We start from the raw sequence: 23,889 nt of genomic DNA on the forward strand, positions 1-23,889 counted from the left end.
TGGGACAGTTAAAACAGGATTGGGTCTGTGATGCGGAAAATGGTTGCGGCCCAACTGCCTTCCCAGCCAGGATGCGGAGGCAGGGGGCTTCACTTATTCAGCAATGCGATCGCAATTGTATTGTAAATGGTGTTCCAGCCAGTCAGCTTCCAACTGTCATTTTTCAAACACATGACAGTTAGGAGCTGAAAACATCACAGTTAGGAGCTAAACACATGACAGTTTGGAGCTGATTGGTTGGAGCACCATTTATCATACGCAGCGAGTTTTATCGTCAACAACAAGTTTCATCACTCATTAAAAATAATACCCTTCAAGTCTTTTAACTAGATGCTTGAGTTCACCCACAGCAGTTAAGGTGGAATGGGGAATAGGGAGCCCCCTTGCCTCCTTTCCCATATATAACTTATCCGGTCACTGATGCCAGGAGATTGGGAGGCTTGTGCAGAGCGGCACGGAAGATGATTACGGCCGCATTACGTGCGCAGAAATAATTGCTGATCCTCGTCTGTATTCAAAGTTCCACTCATCTACGTGGCCGCACCACCTATACCCATAGCCTTGTGGACATCGCCAGTGCACTATCAGCGAGTGCTTGCACCAGCCCTATACCTGGAGCAACAGATTCCATGAACAACCTCAGGTACTTAGTCTACGTGCAAATGCCGTGTTGCCACCCAATTCTGCCCATCGTGCCAATTACTCATAATCGGCACAGTTACACATTACTGCACTCGGCCAAGGAGCATGCGTGGTGCTGCAAATCACCTGACCCGTCCGCCAGACTCAGTTGCGTGAAACATTGCATCAGCCCTTGGATGCTCAGTGGGCGTATCCCAGCTAATGGCATTAGTCCCAGATAGGGGGTCACTGATATTATACTGCATGAGAGGGGGGGGGGGGGGTATTTTCTTAAAATAAATCTAAATGTAACATCCGCTCTTCTGCTGAGCATATTGATACCCAATCGCTTTGTCATTAAGCATATATAGTGAAATAATAAAATACAGGCGTATACTGAGATCCTCCTGCTATTATCACTGCTATCCCAGTGTTTTCCCAGCTCCGGGCCCAGGTCATCACTAATCTCACAGGCAAAACTTTACCCTTTGGACCTTTTGCAATTTGCTCTGAACTTCTAAACACAATAACTCAGCTGGTTTTCCTGGCTATATAAATTCAGGTCCAAGGGAAGAGGCTCATTCTCTCCCTCTGACAAAGACGAGAAGCCAAGACTGGCAGAGAAGGAGTCCTGGAGCTCCTGAGAGCTGGTATAGCTCAACATGGGCAGTAGGACGCTATTGCTCCTCGTGCTGTTTGCCAGCAGTTGCACCTTTGCCCGTAAGTACTGGCTCACCTTACCCATGTGAGGGGAACAACACCAGCTGTACTTACCGCTGGTTATACTGTTACTGTGAGGACTGGTGGCTGCTGCTGCCTGCTGGGATGTCTGTAGATTAAATGTGGATTTATTTATGTATCTGCTTATTCATTTATTTACTAGCACTTATATAGTGGCAGCATATTACATTACACTTTACAGCTGGATAGAGATTGGCAAGCCATATTTAGTAAGGGAAATAGCAATTGTGTCTGGAATCTCACTGAATCTGTCTACTTTTATTATCAGATTTGCTTTAATTGAATCATGTTATTGATTTATAAAACATATTGTTATTTATACCATACTTAAAGATCTGACTATATCATATAATATCGCAGTTTCCATATTGTACTATAATAAAACAATAGTATTTTGAATATCCCCCCCCCCCCAAAATAAATAATAATAAAAAAAATAATATATATATATATATATATAAGTTTTTGGTGTATCTATCTATCTATCTATCTATCTATCTATCTATCTATCTATCTATCTATCTATCTATCTATCTATATATATATATATATATATGTATATATTTATATATGCTGTGTATATATATATATATATATATATATATATATCGGTACACACGCAATCACTTATTATGTAGTCTGTAATTTGTTGGTTTTCTTCTTTATATAGTGCCAGGTGTTGGATGGAATAGTTTTATAATGTACATTAGGGGCTCTGATTTTTCTTATAATACACAGTGGGGTAAATTTACTAATGTGGGAGATTTTTAGAACTGGCGATGTTGCCCATGGAAACCAATCAGATTCTACTTACCATTTATCTAGCTGCTTCTAGCAGATAATATATATAATCTGATTGGTTGCTATGGGCAACATCACCAGTTCTACAAATCTCCCACCATAGTAAATTTACCCCAGTGTATGGATGAGCAGTTCTTTCCCTAGTCAGTTAGTTGCTCTTCTTCAGCACTTATTTATAGGTGTATAATATGTATAATAATAATAATAATAATAATAATAATAATAATATTCCAATAGTGGTAAAGTTTTGAATATGTGCCTTAAAATATCTCATTTCTGTCAGATTCAGATCTTTTTGTTTTTTTGCTTCCCAGTTTTGCGCTGGCGTATTCCATACTGTAACGGTATAGCAGCTTAGACTGTATCTTGCCATCAGTTGCTATAATTGCTGTGTACAGAGATTGTGCGCCTGTTCATTTGTAAAACAGTGGACGTGCTATGGAGTGGCGGGCGGCTTATCATAGATTTGCAGATGTGTGTACCCAAGACACCTGCATTGTACTTATAGATGGAAGGAAGTTGTTCTATTATCTGGTATTTGTTACTGATTGGCAGCAGTCTGATGGGGACTTTTGTGTGTTTGTGTAGACACAACAACTGTCTGTAGGCTACAAAGACACCTCCTTATCATATTAACATTAGGGTGTATATAACAATAGGTTTAATAAATCATTTTATATTTTCCACAATTCCATTTTTGATACATTTTCATTGTTACCAAATATTTGGCTAGTAACTTGTTATATAACAGAGCACAAAGTGTTCCTCTATTCATATACTGTATACACTGGCAATTATCATTAAGCAGAAAAACCTACTGTTATTCTAAATGGTTCTTTGATTGCGTGAGAGTCTGTTCCTGCACACAATCTGACAGTGCTCTCATTATTTTCAGAGGAAGATGGGACAGAAAGCCAAAATTCAAGATGTTCGCGTAAGACTACTATTCTATTTATTTGTATAATTATTCTGTTCGAAAAAGTTTTCATGAATTAATAGAGGTTTATCAGTACATGGCAAAAAAATAAATAAAACTAAACCAGCTCCCCTTTCTCTTTTGCGCTTGAGTAGTGAAAGGGTTACAATAGCTGGGGTGATTTCCAGTCTTGCGACAGAAAGGCAGAGAATTGCTATATATGTTTTTTTAGATTGGACTATGCTATGTTACCTAACTACTGGTGAACAGGGTAAACAGCAAGCACGAACGCTGACTTCATACCTGTCATATCAGTGTGGATAATTATTTATTGCAGATAATCTTTCCAGGGATCATGAAATGTGTACTGTGTGTTTAACCTTTGTATTGAAGGCCAGGGGGGGCGGTTATTGGAATTGATACATGTTGTTCTTTAGAGGACAAAGTATTGAGTGTTGTTTTCAAATGACCACTAGCAAAACCTGTGTAACATAAGTATAACAGCGCCCTCTTGTGTCAGTCTGATATATTGCAATAAAACAAAACTGGAGGAGAGGATTGAGAAATAATAAGTTTTAGGTGTGTGATATAAATGTAATCTAAAGCAGTTTGCTAGTTGGCTTGTATTTTTTTATATGACTTAATTTATTTGAATAAATTAAAAAAACTTTAGTTTTTTTTACACGCATTATGTATTTTCATAAATCACCCTCTTTATTCAGGTAAATAATGATGTGAAATACATATATGAAATAATGAAAATTCATTTTAAATTAAATGAAAGATTTATTTATGAAATTATTGACATCTGTTCATATAGAGACAGCAGCTCCTTACAGCTAACACAATCTGTGAACAGTAATCTCTCTAAACCTAAAGGTGGCCATACACTATACAATTATCTGGCAGGTCATCGGTCCAGTCTGGCTGGTTGGAATGAAAATCAAGTAATGGCCCTCATTCCGAGTTGATCGGTCGCAAGGCGAATTTAGCAGAGTTACACACGCTAAGCCGCCGCCTACTGGGAGTGAATCTTAGCTTCTTAAAATTGCGACCGATGTATTCGCAATATTGCGATTACTAACTACTTAGCAGTTTCAGAGTAGCTCCAGACTTACTCTGCCTGTGCGATCATTTCAGTGCTTGTCGTTCCTGGTTGACGTCACAAACACACCCAGCGTTCGCCCAGGCACTCCCACCGTTTCCCCGGCCACTCCTGCGTTTTTTCCGGAAACGGTAGCGTTTTCAGTCACACGCCCCTGAAACGCCGTGTTTCCGCCCAGTAACACCCATTTCCTGTCAATCACATTACGATCGCCGGAGCGAAGAAAAAGCCGTGAGTAAAAATACTTTCTTCATAGTAAAGTTACTTGGCGCAGTCGCAGTGCGAACATTGCGCATGCGTACTACGCGGATTTTCACTGCGATGCGATGAAAAATACCGAGCGAACAACTCGGAATGAGGGCCAATGTATGGGAGCAAATTACAATTGTCCATTTGCTACCAAACACCGGAAAACGGTCCAAACCGTCATTCAGACGAATTGGTTATATTATGGATTTAACCAATTTGTCTGAACCACAGTTTTTGTCCATTATCCAATGTTTGGGAGCAAATGGCCAATTGTTGTTTGCTCCCATACATTACCAGATTTTCATTCCAACCAGCCAGACTGGACAGATGACCTGCCAGAAAATTGTATCGTGTATGCCCAGCTTACATAGTGAAGGGTTTGGAAGGGTTGGTATTGAAGCCGGGATTCCGTCTGTCAGATGGCCAGCGGGTTGGGGGGGTCGAGGTCTGCGCTTGCCACAGGTTCTATTCCCACTCTATGGTTGTCGTGGGAACAGTCCCTGTTGTAGGCATGCCGACCGACAGGCTAGTCAGTATTTGGGGTGCCGGCGCCACTATTGTGACAGCATCCCGTTTGGAATATAGCAGTGGTTCTCAAACTTAGTCATCAGGACCTCAAACAGGTCACATTTTCCAGGTTACTTGGCAGGTGCACAGGTATACTCATTACTGACTGACATATTTTAAAAGAGCCAAATATGGAGCTAATTATTTAACTTGTGAGAGTCTATGATGAGACCTGGAAAACATGAACTGTTTGGGGTCCTGAGGACTGAGTTTGAGAACCTGGAGCAACAGAAGGCCACCACTGAGCCAAAATGTGAAAATTATATAAATTCCTTTTGGGTGCAAGAAGAAAACAAGATCTTATACAGAAGAAAAAGGAAAGAAAAGAAAATATGAGTTTTAAAGCTAACCCCTAGACTACTGTTAGGCTGATGAATATTTGCATTAACTCAGAGTTTCCAAAACTCTGCCTTTACAGTCTAGGTTTTAGGGATATCCATGTTTGAGCACAGGTGACTCAATTAGTACCTCAGTCAATTGGACTTAAGCATGGGTATCCTGAAAACCTGGATTGCAGTGGCGGAGTTTGGGAAACTGTGCATTAACTGGTCAATGACACTATTTTAATTTACAATGTAATGTATTTGTTATAGATCTGAAACAAATAAAAGAATAAGTAAAAGTGAATGTTTGTTTAATGCACATGTTTATATTTTCAGGAGATGCAACAAAATTCAAGCATTTTAAGAAATATGTCTACAATTATGAGGCTGGTACATCCAGCGGAGTGACAGGTACAGCTGATGCACAGAGCGGATCTAGTTTTAACTGCAAGGTGAGTAGCTGGAGGGGGCCAGGCCACACATAAACATAACAATATAATTGGGCATTGAGACTGGAATGAGATCGTGTTTGTTGCTATACCACAGGTGGAATTGGAAGTTCCGCAGCCATGTAATTTCATCCTGAGGATTAGCCAGTGCACCCTGCGAGAGGTGTTCGGCGTGGACTCCGAGGGCAGATCGCTCTTCAAGAAGGCGAAGAATTCCGAAGATTTCGCCAATGCCATGTCCAAGTAAGTGGACCACGTGTTTAGTATTGCCACAAGTGCTGGCAGTGAGATGTTCTGGTGGACAGGAAACAAAAGGTTTTCCATCTACTATACTCTACATGACCAGAAATTATTGTTGTGGAACTACAACTCTCAGCATGACGTGACACAGGGTCAGTTTTAGGTGCCGCAGTGCCAAGGGCAGGAGGCAAAAGGACTTGGCAGCCTATTGCTAACATTCTACATAGAAATGATGCCCATGTATATAGATAAATAACAGAAAAAGAAAAGTGGCCATGTTCGGACTTGTAGTTCCACAGCAACTAGGCTGCCAAACATGGGCCTAAGGGGTCTATTTACTAAGCCTTGGATGGAGATAAAGTACCAGCCAATCAGCTCCTAACTGTCACGTCACAGGCTGTGTTTGACAAATGACCGTTAGGAGCTGATTGGCTGGATCTTTATCTTCAGCGACTTTATCTCCATCCAAGGCTTAGTAAATAGACCCCTTTGTCTGCTTTATGCTACACAGTAATAATGTTTATCAATGTCATTCTCCAGGTATGAAGTGAATTTCAGTGTTATTGAAGGGAAGCAGGTCATTTTATACCCAAATAATGAGGATCCTGGGAACATATTAAACATGAAGAGAGGAATTATTTCATCGCTGCTTGTTCCTGATGAGACCAAGGAGATCAGTAACATGGTAAGTGTATAGAGTGTTATGTAACATTATTGTCTGTGTGGCATGGCTGCTGGTCAGGGGCGTATTAAGAGAGGAGGGGACCCGCGTTCATTTTCAATCTGTAGCTGGCAGCGCAGAGACTCTGGGCACTAGGGTCACTAGGAGATCCTAGTGCTGTCCCAGAGTCTAGTGCGCAAGTGCAGGTCTCCAGGAAATGTTGCTGCAGCCATTTACCCGGTGATTTTCCTACTGCGCATGCACGAAATGCCGGGAAAATGGCCCCTGTGCCACTTTCTTGGAGGTTTGTGCAGCGCTGCTGCTGCCGGTGTGGGACTCCAGAGAGGTAAGTATTGAAAACATGGGTGCAGGGTGTGTGGTTTGGGCCTCCCTGGACCTGGGGGTCATGTGTGCACCGCACACACAGCACCCATTATAAATACTCCACTGCTGCTGGCCCTCTATATACAAGGAGCGCTTTCTGGAACTTCTCACTTTCTTCATCTGCTATCAGTGTTGGACTGGTGTATGAAGTGCCCACCGGGGTAACGCAGTGGTAGGGGCCCATGCTTAGGGGTGTGGCCAGCCTCCAGAGGGGGTGTGGCCGGCCACCACTGTAGGCTTGACTAACCATTAGAGAGTGCATGGGCTGGGCCCCTTGATAAATATATATATACATAGTAAATACCACCAGTGCATGCATGATAATGTACCAGGTTAAGAACAACTATGTACTGTAGAGAATATACCATCATCTTGTGCAGTATAAGGTAACATATATAGTGTATAATTCAAGTGCACAATCTGGAACCTAATCTCTAGAGGAAGGGGCGGGCCCTCGGGCAGCGATGACCACCGGGATTTTCCCCTGTACCCCTATGGGCCAGTCCAACCCCGGCTGCTTTCCAAGTTTCTCTTAGGTACAAGATCTATGAGGCCATTATATTAATAACTTTATTTTTATTATATGTTTTTCAGGATACTGCGTATGGGGAATGCTCCAGTCAAATCACTGTTACAGATAGGAAAGGAGCCGTCGCTACTGACATTACAATTAAAAGAAATCTGAAGACGTGTAATCAGTTCACACCATTAAGGGACTATGTTAGCCCCATTGCTCTATTTAAAGGAATGGTAAGTAGTATCTATCTATCTATCTATCTATCTATCTATCTATCTATCTATCTATCTATCTGTCTGTCTGTCTGTCTGTCTGTCTGTCTGTCTGTCTGTCTGTCTGTCTGTCTGTCTTTCCATATAGAATGGTGTGTTAAAATGTAGATTTACTAAGCCTTGGAGAGTACTAAAGTGGAAACAGATAAAGCACCAACCAATCAGCTGGGACGTTAACTCTGCCCACTTTATCTCTCTCCAAGGCTTAGTACATAGACCCCTAATCTCTCTCCACTTTGTAACTCTCCACGGCTTAGTACATCACGTCTACCCCTAAATCACATGACTGTGCATTATTTCCCAACCACCACACACCTGAATTACATCCCACTGTGACCAAAACCACATCAGAACCATTCTGAATTATTTTGACACAGCAGGGGCCATTTTATAAGATAAATATACCACTCTAGGGTGTGCGGCCACACTCTGATGTACGCAAGCCTTGGGAGGTTGAACGCAAGGTGTGCGTATATCAGAGTGCAACCACCGCCCAAGAGTGGTATATCTATTACATATATAAAATATGGTATGATGACATGATTTAATATACATACTGTTCTCCCAGAATGCACCTCTATCCACGCTACTCAGCAGCAGCCAGTCATGTCAGTACACACTGGAACCGAAGATGAGACACGTGAGAGAGGCGTCCTGCGTGGAAACTCACCTCTTCCTCCCCTTCTCCCACAAGTGAGTGTTATGTAACACCGAACACACTTCTTATTCTTCAGGAATGACCTGAAGATTATTCTAGCTTGGGAAATCCTGTCTATTGGCTTTTAGGCGCTCACTTTATATTTTGCTATTACAGGAATCAGTACGGTATGATGGCAAAAGTCACCCAAACACTGAAACTGGAATCTGTGTCCAAAACCAACAACAGAGAATTTACAGGTATGGATCCCTTTGATCTATGTAATACGCTCATTATCCCTGATATTGCAATTGAGTAAGTAGGTGGTGCTCATTCCTTCAGAGATGATACATGTCTGTGTTTCTTCCTCAGTCTCCCCTCCGGGGACCGGCCTGGCCTTAGAGGCAGTGGAGCACCTTTCAACCAATGAAGACGATGTGCTGGATAGTCTCATGGAATTGCAGAAAATGTCAACATCACAGCAGAATCAGCAGAGAGCAAACCTCTTCCACAAACTGGTGACCGCTCTGAGGGCACTTAACAATGAGACTCTGGGTCCTCTAGTGCCCAGACTGGTACAGCTATCCAGGTGACTATAAATGTAGAGAAAAATTATGACATGGTCTTCTTAGCACTCTTCTCTGATCATTTGCATGTATATAGCCGCGTCGGGTGCATATCCGTAATGGGTGGTGTGCGATATTTATGGGCCCATAAGACGGAACGGGGGAAGGTAGGCAATGACACCCACCGTGCACCCATTACAACGTCTTATCTGGCAGCTGCTCACACATTTTCTGGTGATTTCTTCAGAAAGAGGACGCCGGCAACATAATTCCGAGGTAATCACTGGAAATCTGGCGCATGCACAGAAGGGACTGCCAATAGGACTCTGGAACTATTCCATATATTCTGCACATGCGCCAAATTTCCAGTAGTGATGGGGCCCTAGCAGTTGCATACGGGCCCCCTCATGTATTTAAAAGCCCCTGTACTGCAAGGCAGATATAAGCAAAGTATGGTGCTCCTCCTGATATGAAACTACAAGTTCCATCGCCCTTGTTTGCCCATGTATACTGGAACTTGCTGGCCCACAATGGTAACATGTCCATCTTTGTCGACGTTTTTAGTTGGCAGAAGGGTAATTTTAAATACGACCCATTATTTTTAACTTAGCTATTGATCATATATTGCGTAGATCAGAAAGTATCCAAACTGTGCCTGTTTCAGCAGATTATTAATACGCAGAAAGACTGCCCAACATCTGTGTCTTCATATGAATATTGCTGATTTAGGGATTTTATTTTGCACTTTTAACATTGCCCCCCTCTGCCCCTACTAAATAAATATTCTGCACAGGTTCATTATATATGTCCAAATATTAAGTACCAGGTATCACCACAAGGTGTCAGCATTTCATTATGTTAGTGAAATCCTATCATGCCAGTGATTTTGACAGACAAACATTTTGAACATTTGCTAGATAACCCATTTGTTCCCAAACTTTGAATCACGGCGCTCTAGAGAATCAGCATTTTTTTTTCACGGCACCCCTAGGATAAAAGTTTTTCATTGATTAATTTTGAAAAAAATATTCAACCACTTAACTGGCATGGTCAGATCTCATGCGACTGCGCCGTCCCACCCTGTCCCCCCGTGTTTGATGAGGAGATCCTTTCTGCAGATGTGCATAATGTAATGTTTAAATATTTAGAAAAATAATTTTAAACTTTATTAAGTAAAAGAAATTTAAAAAAACAATGTTATTAACAGTTTTGAAGGGAAAATTGTCAGTTAAGTGGTTTAACCACTTAACTGACGATTTTTCCCTTCAAAACTGTTAATTTCCCTTCAATGTTATTAACAGTTTTGAAGGGAAAAATTGTCAGTTAAGTGGTTTAACCACTTAACTGACGACTTTTCCCTTCAAAACTGTTAATAACATTGTTTTTTTAAATTTATTTTACTTAATAAAGTTTAAAAAGTATTTTTCTAAATATTTAAACATTATATTATGCACATCTGCAGAATGGATCTCCTCATCAAACAACTGTCGTCCTAAAGGCCCATACACATTAGACGATGTCGCTCTGTGAGCGACATCGTCTAACGTTTCCCCCTCCCGGGCCGGCCGGTCGGCGGCCGCCTGTACGCACTGAGCGATATGACCGCTCATATCGCTCAGTGACGTCACGCCCCCGCCAGCCCTGCATGAAGGTCGTGGACGACAGTCCACATCCTTCATGCATGCCCTACCGACAGCGACGATCGTTGCCGACCCGCGGGGCCGCGCATCGGTCGTCGCTGGCGGCATACACACTTGATGATAAAATGAGCGACGTCGCTCAAGGAGGGGGAAAATGAGCGACGTCGCTCATTTTATCGTTAAGTGTGTATGGACCTTTAGTGTCAGCTATGTGGTGGTGTACAGTTGTCCTTATTGTCCACATGTTTTATGATTGGCGGCCACTAGCACTGGTTTTGCCTATTACTTGGACCATAAATAATTTGATTTGGTTCTGGACCACCAACCCTAGGCACCCCTGCGGTTTGGGAACCACTGGTTTAGAGTATTTTATAGTTATTTTTTATCATTATACAGTATGTGCATACTGTTTAGAAAGTCATGTTAAGTATTCTTATGCTCTCTATCTTTTTTGTAAAGCCCGATTGCACTGCAGGCATTGACCCAATGTGGTACCCCTGAATGTTTCGGAGGCATTCTTCAGGTTCTGCGGACTGGGAATATTTCGCCCGTGTTGACCGACACTGTTACATATGCTTTGGGGCTTTTGTCTTCACCGTGCACCAAGCGCGTCCGGGAACTTCTCAATATGGCCCAGTATCAGCAAAGCCGTGCTTCATTTTATGCCTTGAGCCATGCTGTAACCAAGTGAGTACATTCCGCAAACTAACACAGGTAGGAGATGTGGTGGAAATATGGTATAATAAAGTCACATATATAGTACAGAAACTTAGAAGATTATTGCGTTTCCGGTCTACACTTATACAATCGTTATAGCTATTCCTGATGATCACAACAGTAATGTAGTACAATATTGTTTTGTGATGCATAATTTTCAAGTAACAAATTTGTGTATACTACAAGTATTACTGCAGTATACTGAGCATTACATATCTTATACCACTGTTTAAAAAAAAAAGTAAGACAGAACAAAACAATAAATAATCAGTATTAATGTTATACCCAAACACAACATATGAAGTATATTTGGAATCTGTAGCTATTATCTGTCTCATTTTTCTTAATTTTGCATATTACTAGCTTCTATGAAGACCGCAAAACCATCACTCCTGAGCTGAGGGATGTGGCCGATTTCATGTCATCTCTCCTTGAAAATGAATGCACTGGAGATCAAGACAAGACCTTCCTAACTCTCAAGGTATTCCGGTGATTTAGTGGACGGAATGAAACTTGACTACAATATTTTCCCTTGACTAGCAGGTTCTCATACGGCTGGTTTCTTTTCTATTGCTCCTCAGGCTATTGGGATCATGGGGAACGTTTTAGAAGAAGCCAATCCACAGGTCAAGGCCGCAGTTCTGAAATGTGCTAGGGGTCAAGAAACATCACTCGATGTCCAGAAGGCAGCAGTTCAGGCCCTCCGCAAAATGTCCATGACAGATGAAGTAAGTTACCTTAGCAATTCATAGGCAGGTTATAATCTGATACACAGGGCTGTATTATCCGTAAGGCTGACTAGGCTGAAGCCTACGGGCCGTGCAGGAATTAGGGGCCCATCAATTTCTTTTTTTTTTATTGCTGAGGCACTGTTACCTGCGCCTAAGGCTCCAATGGTTAAAACCGCTTTGTACTCTGCGCCGTAGCAAGGCACACTTGTAGTCAATTGAGGTTTGTTTTTTTGCAGTAGGATTAAGCTGTGAGAAAAGAGGTCAGCAGACTTTATTTCAATTGGGAATCGGTGTCCGTGTGAATACTGAAAGTGTAAATGATGGCATAAGCTCCCAAATGTCTGCTGTAGTGGAGTGAAAGATTGAAGTGCTAGAAGGGGCCTGAAATATCTTAAAGCCTAGGGGCCTGTCCTTGGGTTAATATGGCCCTGCTGATACACAAATAGTCCTACTGTATGATGTTTTTTTTGAGAAGTGTGTAATAGATCTTCAAAAGTATCCGTTCCTGATTCACGTTCCTGATTCACAAAATTTCTTGCACCCTATGGTGCAGGAATCTGGAACAAATTAATTCCTAGCTTTCCCAATTTTCATCTAGGTTCGAAGTGTACTTGTCCAGGCTTTCCAAAACAACAATTCTCCAGTCCAGAAAAGGCTGGCGGCCTACCTCATCCTCATGAGAGGACCCTCATCGTCAGACCTCCGCAAAGTAGTCCGAACTCTCAAAAAAGATGACAGTGACCAAGTAAAGAACTTTGTAGCCTCTCACATTGTTAACATTCTGAACTCTCAGGAACCAGAAACTCAAGAGTAAGTACTATAAGTCAGAGAAATACTTCTCAGGTAGTTTCTTTAGAGTGAATTCAAAATGTATTATTGCCTATGCAGAATTTTGGAGTTTAAGAACTAGAGAAAATTTAAAAGCTCCAGCAAATCATTTGACATGACCCATCGCCGCCATCATTTATTTTCGTGTATTTAATGTACTGGGTAATGTGCTCTGACTTATCGATCTATTTTGAATTGCAGGTTGAAAGGTAAAGTAGAGGAATCCCTCAAGTCAAGTGGTGTGCCAGCTATTGTCAGCGACTTTACAAAATTCTCCCGCAATTACCAAATCTCCAAGACTTTGGATGTTCCAGGTTTGAGCGATAAATTGGGAGCCAAAGAAATTGGGAGCCAAAGTGGAAGGAAACATAATCTATGATTCTACTGGCTACATGCCTAAAGAAGCCATGTTGGAAGCTACGCTGAACATGTTTGGCCAATCTGTGGATATGTTTGGGGTATTTAAACCTTTTTTTTTATTGAGCTAGTGACCACAGTCATCATTTTGTAAAGTGTGTTTTGCTTATTCTTTAAAACTAGGGACATACTGTAAATACAAGCAGAAGAGTAAGAAGACATGGTTAGAAAACTAGAATATTAACAAACCAGAATATTTTAGCTCAGCCAGTTCCCGGTGTCCAAAGGGACTAGACCAGTATGTAGCCAATTAGATGCTTCTAAGTGAATAATATCAGTAGACACATGGGCCAATGGCTTACCTCTTGAAGCTTCAGAAGATCATTCAAGATGGCCAGTGGTGGACTAAAATTACCATCAGCCATCTTGTTAGGCCACCTGTATACTAAATCTACATGACTATCATAGGGATAGTTATGGAAAGGTTCAATAGTAATTACAGTATGACAAGTACATTTGGTATTTGACAATATATTATTGGTAAAAACTGCGACTGATTTAATACAATTGGCCATTATCCTTTTTATATAGGTCAACATAGAAGGAAAAAATTTTGAGACAACTCTAGATGCTTTGTTTGGGAAAGGTGGATTTTTCCCAGATTGTGCCACAAAGGCATTGTACTGGGTGGACGGCAAAGTTCCAGACAAAGTCGCTGAGGTTTTGTACAAGTGGTTTGGGGTCTCCAGACAAGATAACCAGAATCAGGTAAGTGTGCAGGTTATGCCTGATCTGTAGCATCTCTACGAATGCATGGAAATGCAGATTTCTCTAAAAAGAAAATATTTTTAGCATGAATTCTTACACATATGTGTTAATTGTATTATAGGATCTTAAAAAAGCATTCCTAATGAATGTTGAAAAGCTGATTAAGGAAGTAAAATCTAGCGATGCTCCAGAAGCCAAAGCATACCTGGAAATCCTTGGTAAAGAATTGGGGTACCTTAAACTGAGTGACTTCAAAATGATGGGGAACATGTTGCTGAAAAGCTTCCAATCAACACAGCAGCTGCCAGCACAGGTATCACCAAATATGAGTGGATAAAGTAGTGTTTGTAAGATGTATTGAAGATCCAACAAGGGTAAACAAGATATGATGGCCTGCCTTATCAAGAGGTTGTTATCCCAATAGAATAGTCTAATAGAAGGAAGGAAGAAAGGAAAACAGAATTACCCAAATATATATTTGTGAACTAGAGTTAAGTGAGCCACTAAAAACAAGATGCATAGTTAAACATTAAACAATACAGACATTCTCTACAGACATTGCAGCCGGAATGCCGTAGTACCATGTTTAGATAGTAGGTGGCAATGTAGAGCAATATTAGTATTCTTTATTCTTTTACCTCTTAATTTAAGACTATACCTTGCACAGTTTTCTAGGGCATGATCTGCATATCACGAGTTTTGGGGGTAAGGGTATAAGATAAGGGTACTGTATCTCTGCAAGCTGCAAACATTCATAGGCACATTTAGTACTTGACAGTGTGAGACAGTACCAGTACCAGAGTACTTGGCTCATGACCAGTGGCGCTGAGAGAGGGAGGGGGGAGGGGGTACTAATTACCCAGGCACAGGTCTGATGGAGGGGCCTAGGTCCCCATCCCCCTTTTCCTCAGCCCAGCACATGTTGCTGTATGCTGGGCTACAGTATGACCAGGGAAGCTCTTAGAATGCAATTTGTATTTTTTTCTAAAGGGTTCATGACCACGCCTCTTGTGATTAGGCCACACCCCTTGGAAGGTACCTGGGCCCAGCCAGGCTCCCTACTGCCCTGCTTATGACCTGTGTTTAGTATAAACTATTTTATATCATTTGTTGTATCTATTATTTTAGATCATGCAAACCTTTTCCAATGGTGGAGAAAGCGATCTCTTTGCCCACTACATCTTCTTAGACAATCAGTTCTACCTTCCAACCGGATCAGGTCTTCAGCTCCAAGTGTCTTTGTCTGGAATAATTACTCCAGGAACAAAGTCTGGAATTAAATTTGGGATGAAAAATGTAAGTATTCAATTCTGCTTCACTTTATAACTGGAAAAGAATAAAAGTCATATTTGTTCTGGCGTTATCTTAAATCGCATGAAACGTGCATCTTGTAAATAAGACGCAAGATTCCATTTTCAATTTATACGTTTTCTCCCACCTCTTTCTAACTGCATCATAGTAGCCCTTTAACTTTTACATAAACACTGATTGAGTTACGTACAGTCATCCCGCTAGCTTCCTACTATGAGCAAGCATGGTAATAGACTTGACCGATCAGTAGACCTGTGCTACTGTTAAGCTCTTCATGTTTGGCTCACAGTTAAATGAAACAAAGTACAAAACGTTAGACAGACATGTCATAGGGAACTTTCACATTTAAATGCTGACAGACGATTTAGTTGTGTAGTATTTAAGGTCATAACATTAATAAATACTTTTTGAGTTAGAAAGCTGGGATCACATGTAGGCTGATGGAAGTGTTTTGGTCCTCTGCAGATGAAAGCAGAACTGTCCCTGAAACCAGCCGTTGCAGTGGAGTTTGTTACTAACTTAGGAATTCAGATTCCAAAGTTTTCCAAACATGCCGTGCAAATGAATACCAACATTTACCACGAATCTGGAGTTCAGGCGCGGGCCTCTTTAAGCTACGGACAGTTCAAATTCTCCATCCCTGCACCTACAATGCCAACCAAACTCTTCAGTATCAAGTAAGTACAAGGAGATAAGGCTGGTCTTTACATTATATAGATAGATAGATAGATAGATAGATAGATAGATAGATAGATAGATAGATAGATATGAGTTGGAACTAATAATTTATTCTATCCCTAATTAGCAACAAGGTTAACCTGGTCTTTGCATCGAAGACTGAAGTCATGGCTTCCATCATGGAAAACAGGAAGGAGCAGTCATATTGCAAGCGTCTGATCACAGGGCTGGAGTACTGCACCAACATTGCATATTCCAACGCCAGTTCCATAGACGCCGCTCCCTACTTCCCACTTACCGGAGAGGCCAGGTGAATTATTAGTGCATGGTATAAAATATGTTTGTTATAGAAGATATGTAACTTTCATCGCTACAGTTGGCCACTTACAGATGGAATTACTATAACTCTGGCACACCATAGTCCAAAACTGGTTATATTCCCCCATATTTTGCAAGTTAAAGAATACAATGGACAAATACTAGTTGAATGCTGCTCAACAATTAAGTTCCTGATTGTGAATAATAGTTTGGGACTGACTCAAACCTCCTAAATAGAAGAAAAGGAGAAATTGCCCATAGCTACCAATCAGCTTCCATCTATCATTTATCAAGTAGATTCTATAAAATAGCTATAAGCTGATTGGTTTGTATGGGTAATTTCTCCGCCTGTCCCCCTTTATCTTGAAACAGTTTTTGATGTTTGACATAGACGTCTCTTTTCCAATTCTCCTAAGGTTTGAGCTGGAGATTCAGCCAACAGGTGAGGTGCAGGAATATTCATTGACTGCAAATTATAACCTGAATAGAGAAGGAAGTGACCAGGTGGCCACTCTGAAAGTCTCTGCACAAGCAGAAGGTATGTTCACATATGCATGTTGCATATTGTTCTTTGTTATTTATTACTTAATTAATATTATTATTATGTAGATTTTCGTATCCTATTAAATGCATTGTTTTTCAGGTGCCAAGTCACCTGAGGCCTCGCTGACCGTGAAATACAACCGCAACAAGTTTATCCTGACAAGTGATGTGGAGATCCCAGAAGCTAACGTCAACTTTGGTGCCAGCCTGAGACTCAATGATGAGTCAAGCGATTTCAGGAGATCATTCGCTCTTGTGGCCGAACTCAGCAACCAACAGATTTCCGAAGCCACTCTGACAGGCAGGCTAAGGTAACTGACAGTACAAAGTATGATAACAATTGTTCTTTGAATTGGACATCACAATAATGCATAGCGGTGTTACTACAGGTGCTATTTCACAAAATCACAGGGATTGGTTAGTCTAACCTGCCGTGTTTGCTGGCTCCACCTACTGTATCTTTTCTTAGCTCCACCCATCTTGCATATATAAAGCCTTTCTAACATTAACATAGAAACATAGAATTTGACAGCAGATAAGAACCACTTGGCCCATCTAGTCTGCCCCTTTTTTTTTTTTTTTACAATATTTTTATCTCAAACCTTATTTGATCCTTATTTCTTTGTAAGGCTATCCTTATATCTATCCCATGTATGTTTGAATTGCTCTACTGTCTTAGCCTCTACCACCTCTGATGGGAGGCTATTCCACTTGTCCACTACCCTTTCTGTGAAGTAATTTTTCCTCAAATTTCCCCAGAACCTACCTCCCTCCAGTCTCAGTGCATGTTCTCATGTCCTATTGCCTCTCTTCATTTGATGAATGTTTCCGTCCTGGACTTTGGAAGTTTCTATCATGTCCCCCCTTGCCCTTCTCTACTCCAAATTATACATATTGAGATTTTTTTGTCTTTCTGGGTATGTTTTGTGATGTAGGCCATGCACCATTTCAGTTGCATTGTCCACCATTTAGGTAGCTTTGCACACTGAGCCAACAAGTGTTTACTATAAACATGGATGTGTGGTGAAATAGTACTGTTCTTCTAAGGACATACTGTAGGAACACTGTAAACTTCTACTGAACACTATTTAGCAGTTCTGGGTAACAGGTCACCATAGGACCTTGACCAGTAGCCCTATCTCCTTCCTGCATTATTGTCAGATTTGTTATCATTTATAACATTTGTTTTAAATGCCTGCTGATATGTTATTATACATAGGTGCCTCTTTCATTAATAAATTAATTAATTAAAAGAATGGCTTTAACTTATTGCTGAAATGTACCAAACCTTCAAAAGAAAAGATTGCTTTTTGGAGGAAAGAAGGTGGCCGGGGGCCCCTGAAGTATAGTGAATCAGGTTGCCAATTACTGAAACTCACACAAGATAGCTTATAATATGAGACAGCTACACAATTCTGGTAGTTATAGCGGGAGAGAAGGGACTGCAGAATTAGATGGCCTGTGTAATTATAATACTGCGAATGGCATCTGAATTTAGTCGCATTACACCACTAGCAGGTGTTACTCTGTAGCAGGTCCCATCACACAAGTATGAATGTCAGTGGTGGTAGCGCTCATGGGAGCTATTAAAGCTTTGGTTAGTGTGCTCATTTGTCAGATTTGTCCTGGTAACTTGATAATTGTAGCATATGAAGTGGGTTGTGTTATAGAAGCATCAGGGAAACCCAGAGGCTACGGCACGCAAACTCTCATTAATTACGTCTGAAGAATGTTTGCTAGACCTTTGAGTTACACTGCGCTCCATCTGTAGACGTGCCATCAGCTCTGAAATATTTGAAGCTCTTATGATGAATATTCCTCTCCATGTCCCCTTCTAGCTATGACGGCAGTACTGAAGCTGTGCTGAGCGGAGGGCTGTCCATCCCACGGCTGCATGTGGAGGCTAACGCAGAGGCCAATCTTATGAAGGTTCTAAGTGATTACAAACTCCAGCTGCAGTCCTCTGCCACCATCTGTGCCTTATCGGGATCACAGAGGCTTGTGTTCACATATGGTAGGTCCCTGTAAATAACTCAAATGTTCACTTTCAAGTTCCTTTTGGAGCACAATGTATGGGGACTTTTACATTATTATGGAGATGCATTTAGTATCAGTCGGCATCTCACAATAATTAATGCATTTACTTAGGAAGGTCAATAGTTGGGCTGCTGTATTCCTTCAGGCATGCAAGTCATTATTAACATTCGCAACTGTGTATGTAAATGTTCTATTAGGACCGATGAAATATGTGGAGCCACATTGCCAACTATGGCAACTGGAGGCGATCGCCCATGGACTCCCACCAGAGATAGACTCGATGTCATGCCCCTGTCTTCCTGTAGGTCAGGTGGCTGAGCAGAGCATCAGCGGACGGAGCTGCTCAGCCAGCCCATGTCTCTGAGAGCCCGGCAGCTGAGCAGAGCACCGTGAGGTGTAGTTGCTCGGTCAGGCTGTTACGCCGGACCGGCCCATCAGCCATTGGCCCTTCAGGCATTTGACAGAAGTCCCAGAAAGCCAGTCCAACCCTGGCTCCCACACACCAACTAGCTACATCACCAATGTGGGGACACTGTGGCATATATGAACTGGGGCCACTACACTGTGTTTGATACATTTGTGGTGCTGGGAATATTTACACATTATGGGCCAAATGTATTAAGCCTTAAAAAGTGATAAAGTGGAGATTGATAAAGAATGATAAATGACCAGCCAACCAGCTCCTAACTGTAATTTTTCAAACACGGCCTGTACCATGGCAGTTAGGAGCTGATTGACTGGTACTTTATCACTCTTAGGGGTCTTTTCATGAAGCAGTGAAAATAGTGGAGAAGTGAGCCTGTGGAGAAGTTGCCTATGGCAACCAATCAGCTGCTCCGTACAGTTGTATAGTATGCACATTACAAATGTTACTGCAATGCTGATTGGTTGCCATGGGCAACTTCTCCACTGGCTCACTTCTCCACTCTTATCACTGCTTCATGAATAGACCCCTTTATCACTGTCCACTTGACCACTTTTTAAGGCTTAATACGTTTGGCCCTATACATTTTGTTAACATCGCCAGCATATTTTATTGACCAATGTATTGGTAAGGGTCCCCACAAGTTAGTTGCCCTGGAGAGCCTACAAACCTTAATCCAGCTCTGGAAATATCTTCTAGTTTCCAGAACTAGTTGTGAGAATTAAATATTTCCCCAAAAAGCGCTCTTGCTGCGTACCCCCATTGGTAACGTGCACGTCTATAACTGTTGCATTCTTTGCATTGTTTTTTGCATTGTTTTTTTGGATACAGATAGCGACAAGGTTGAGCTGGAATGGAAAACCGCTAGCAACAGTAATGTGAAGAAGATCATCTCTAAATTACCAGACGTCCGATTTTCTGACCTGTCAGACTACCCAGACACCATAAGGGGCTACGCCAATGATATACTGGATCACAAGGTGGCTCATACTGACATGACCGTCCGGCATATTAGTTCGCAGTCCATAGTGGTAAGCTTATCAATAGGTTCATAATAAAAGTGACAATATAAACTGATCTTCACATATTACACCCTCACAGTCTACACTTAAAGGGATTATGCACCTCAGATAACATTCATTAATAGCAATGTTGGTTTTTACTTATAGCTTATTTCTGTGTTTTTCATCATAACCTTTAAACATCCTTGGGAGAGTTTTTATTCACTCTTGTCCTTGGATGCAACAGCTGTGCTCTGTGCATTCGATTCAGCTATAGAGCAGTTATGCATTGTGTCCAGGGAACATTAAAATAAGTAAACAAAGACAGAGAAGTGTACAAGTGCGCTGTCAGCAGCAGCAGCTGGTAAAGGGGTAGTCTAAACTCCAAATGGTTAAAGAGTATGTTAAAAAAGGATATACTGTACCAGCGCTGGCTGTATAGGTTAATACACAAGTATTTAATTAACAAATAACATTTATTATCACAGATTAAAAAAGTTATAATATTATCAAAAACAATAAGATCACATATGTGCCAAGAGTGGTCAGCCACTAGTTGCCCAGTAATAAATTTGTTCCTGCTAGTAAAATTACCCTTATAATTATGGAAAGTCACAATATTAGAAATTTGCAGATTAGATGGTCCAGGTAAGCAGACCTTAAATTGATATTACCAGTGGTGTTCACTTGGAAGTAGCTATCGTCCCCTTCTTATCAGCTGGAATGTCCTTTTTATGCTGGTGGGGTATCCGAACCGCGGAGATAACAATAGCTGCTTGGGAAAAAGCAATCTCCTATTAGGTCAGCTGGAAAGTCCTTTGTGTGCTGACAGTTACCGCTGATGATACAAATGACAGATTTCCAAAAGGGGTAATAATTCCAAAGTGTTGCCGGAATAAGGAGCGAGGGTACAGGTGGCAGCAGGCTCAACACGTTTCGCTGGTATGTAGTGTGTGTCCAGCTTCCTAAAATAAGTAAATCTACACCTAAACTAAAGATGGCACAAACATCCAATAAAGTCATTGTAAAAAACTTGTACCACAATGGCAGGCATACGCAATGTGTGGGAAGTACTGTAAATAGCATATCTCTTTATTTCAGGCAACTAAAAAGTGGCTGCAGCAGGTATCACATAACAGTCCATACGTAGAAACGCTGAGCAACAAATTGACTGCATTTAAAGAGGGACTGAGCTTCCCAGATGACTTATTCTTAAACAGGTAACTGATGTAATAATAATAATAATCATAATAATAATCATAATAATATTGTACTCCATATAAAAGGTGTCTATATACTGTATATAGACGCTAAGGGGGGGATCAGTATGATTTGCCAATGGACGGGATGCCGGCAGTTAGAATACCGACAGTGGCATCCCGTCCATCCGAATTCCAACAGCCCCCCAGTAAGCCCCCTAACCCTCCTCTGCCCCCTACCCTAACCCTAACCCTCCCTTGTGAGTGCCTAGCCCTAACCCTCCCCGGTGGTGCCATACCCTAACCCTCCCTTGTGGGTGCCTAACCCTAACCCTCCCCGGTGGTGCCATACCCTAACCCTTCCCGCTTTGTGCTTAATCCTAACCCTCCCTTCCCTGCTGCCTAAACCTAACCCTTCCCGCTTGACGCCTAACCCTAACCTCCCCTTGTATGTGCCTTATCCCTAACCCTCCCTCCCCGGTCCCTAACCTTCCTGGCCCTGCAGCCTAACTCTAACCCCACTTCTTCTGCCTAAACATAACCTCCCCCCGCGGCAGGACGCCAGTGCATCCCGCTGTCTGGATGATCGGGATGCCAGCATTCTGTAATGTGACGTCGGCATCCCATGCAGCGTAGGAATCGACGCCGGCATTGCCACATACTTCAGGATCCCAGCATCGGTATATATCGACCGTCTGTGTCCCGTCTATCGGGAAGCTAACTGCTAAGGGGATATAAAATGTATATATCACCTCAGACATTGCTAATCGGGATCTGAAGTAAGCAATGAGCCCCTATGAAAATGTATTGACTGCTGGCGAACACAATACTGTGATACCAGAAACATTACCGCAGAGTCCTATTAAGACCCCAGAGAACCAAGCCACTCCCTTCCCCATCTTCCATTTGATGAAACACATAAAAACAGTGTTAACATAATTTGGGACCTAGGCGGAAGCCTAGATTAACTAACAGATGATCCACTCCCATTGTCTATTTTAGAGAGGAGTGATATATAAACAGATAGTGGAAGTTTAAAATGTTTAGTTGTACGATGTGGGGGTTTTACGGCAGATTTTTAATTGATCTAAGTCATTAACATGAGAAGTGGGATGAACTTTCACGGAAATATGGCAGAAACTTCTGACTTGTGGTCTGAGTACTGTAAAGGTGTGTACACACGGTGAGATTCGGGCTAACCCCGATTCCCACTATGCGACAGGGACTAAGTCGATATCGCAAGCATATAATGAGTGTGCTTGCGATACTGACTATGTGCGATTTTGGCTAAGTGTCAATTTTGACTAACGAGATAGTCAAAAATGACTTGCCTGCACAGTCTATCTAGGCTTGCGATGCCGACCGCGCGTCGGCATCGCATCGGGATCGCAAGGTGACTTTCACCTTGCGATCTGCACTAATTTTTCTTACGATTTTGTCTATATAGTCAAAATCGTAAGAAAATATCTCACCATGTGTATACACCATTAGTCTAACTTTTTTACATTAAAAATGTCAAAAAGGTAACTACTACAGTTCTCCATTCTCTGACATGTCACAATAATTGAATGCATTTAAATTTGCTTAAAACTTTCTTAACAAGTGAAAACATCTTTAACTACTAACAGTGACGGAAGAATCAGATACCAATTCAACAAAGACAGTATTTCCATCAATATCCCATTGCCCTTTGGTGGAAAGTTATCTCACGAGGTAGTTCCGAATATATGGTCACCACCTCTGGAACTAGAGTCAGTGGGATTAAGAGTCCCATCCAAGGAATTCAAGATTCCGGCCTTCACTATTCCAGAGTATTACCAACTAAAAGTGCCCTTAATTGGATATCTGGATCTTTCATCCAACATAAACAGCAACTATTACAACTGGTCTGCATCTTACACCGGAGGGAACACTTCCAGCAATGCTCAACAGCAATTCAGTTCTAGGTATCAAATGAGAGCAGATTCTAGTTTGGAGATTTTATCTTATAACATTGAAGGTAAGCCCTTCTTCTTCATCATTATTATTAGTTTATTATAGTAAAGTATTAATACATTTGCTTAAAGCAAAAATCATCGTGAAATAACTATTTCCGAAGTCCATTTTAAAGCCCACTTAAGCTGGGTACACACCTACAGATATATGATCGATTAGTCTGCAGATATATCTAAAGCTGGTTTGGGCATGGTGCCTTTCATACACACTGGCCCTCATTCCGAGTTGATCGCAGCCAGCAACTTTTTCCTGCTGGTGCGATCAAATAATCTCCGCCTATGGGGGAGTGTATT

General features: G+C 41.5%; 1 protein-coding gene across 1 annotated transcript in view; it reads left to right on the forward strand.

Annotated features, from left to right (window-relative positions):
- The first annotated feature begins 1,198 nt into the window (after positions 1–1,198).
- The window catches only part of APOB (apolipoprotein B), a 36,562-nt gene continuing 13,871 nt past the window's right edge, over positions 1,199–23,889 (forward strand). The window contains 26 exon segments of the mRNA XM_063915313.1: positions 1,199–1,341; positions 3,059–3,097; positions 5,660–5,775; positions 5,870–6,015; positions 6,553–6,697; positions 7,652–7,807; positions 8,415–8,539; positions 8,661–8,743; positions 8,856–9,072; positions 11,149–11,376; positions 11,770–11,887; positions 11,988–12,134; positions 12,736–12,947; positions 13,167–13,311; positions 13,313–13,423; positions 13,914–14,090; positions 14,212–14,403; positions 15,219–15,386; positions 15,867–16,078; positions 16,207–16,389; positions 16,814–16,935; positions 17,041–17,251; positions 18,779–18,954; positions 20,233–20,432; positions 21,504–21,622; positions 23,230–23,600. Of these exon segments, the coding sequence (XP_063771383.1) occupies positions 1,284–1,341; positions 3,059–3,097; positions 5,660–5,775; positions 5,870–6,015; positions 6,553–6,697; positions 7,652–7,807; positions 8,415–8,539; positions 8,661–8,743; positions 8,856–9,072; positions 11,149–11,376; positions 11,770–11,887; positions 11,988–12,134; positions 12,736–12,947; positions 13,167–13,311; positions 13,313–13,423; positions 13,914–14,090; positions 14,212–14,403; positions 15,219–15,386; positions 15,867–16,078; positions 16,207–16,389; positions 16,814–16,935; positions 17,041–17,251; positions 18,779–18,954; positions 20,233–20,432; positions 21,504–21,622; positions 23,230–23,600 (4,177 nt within the window). The 5' untranslated portion in view covers positions 1,199–1,283.

Source organism: Pseudophryne corroboree, chromosome 4 (assembly GCF_028390025.1).
Source record: "Pseudophryne corroboree isolate aPseCor3 chromosome 4, aPseCor3.hap2, whole genome shotgun sequence".
NCBI lineage: Eukaryota > Metazoa > Chordata > Amphibia > Anura > Myobatrachidae > Pseudophryne > Pseudophryne corroboree.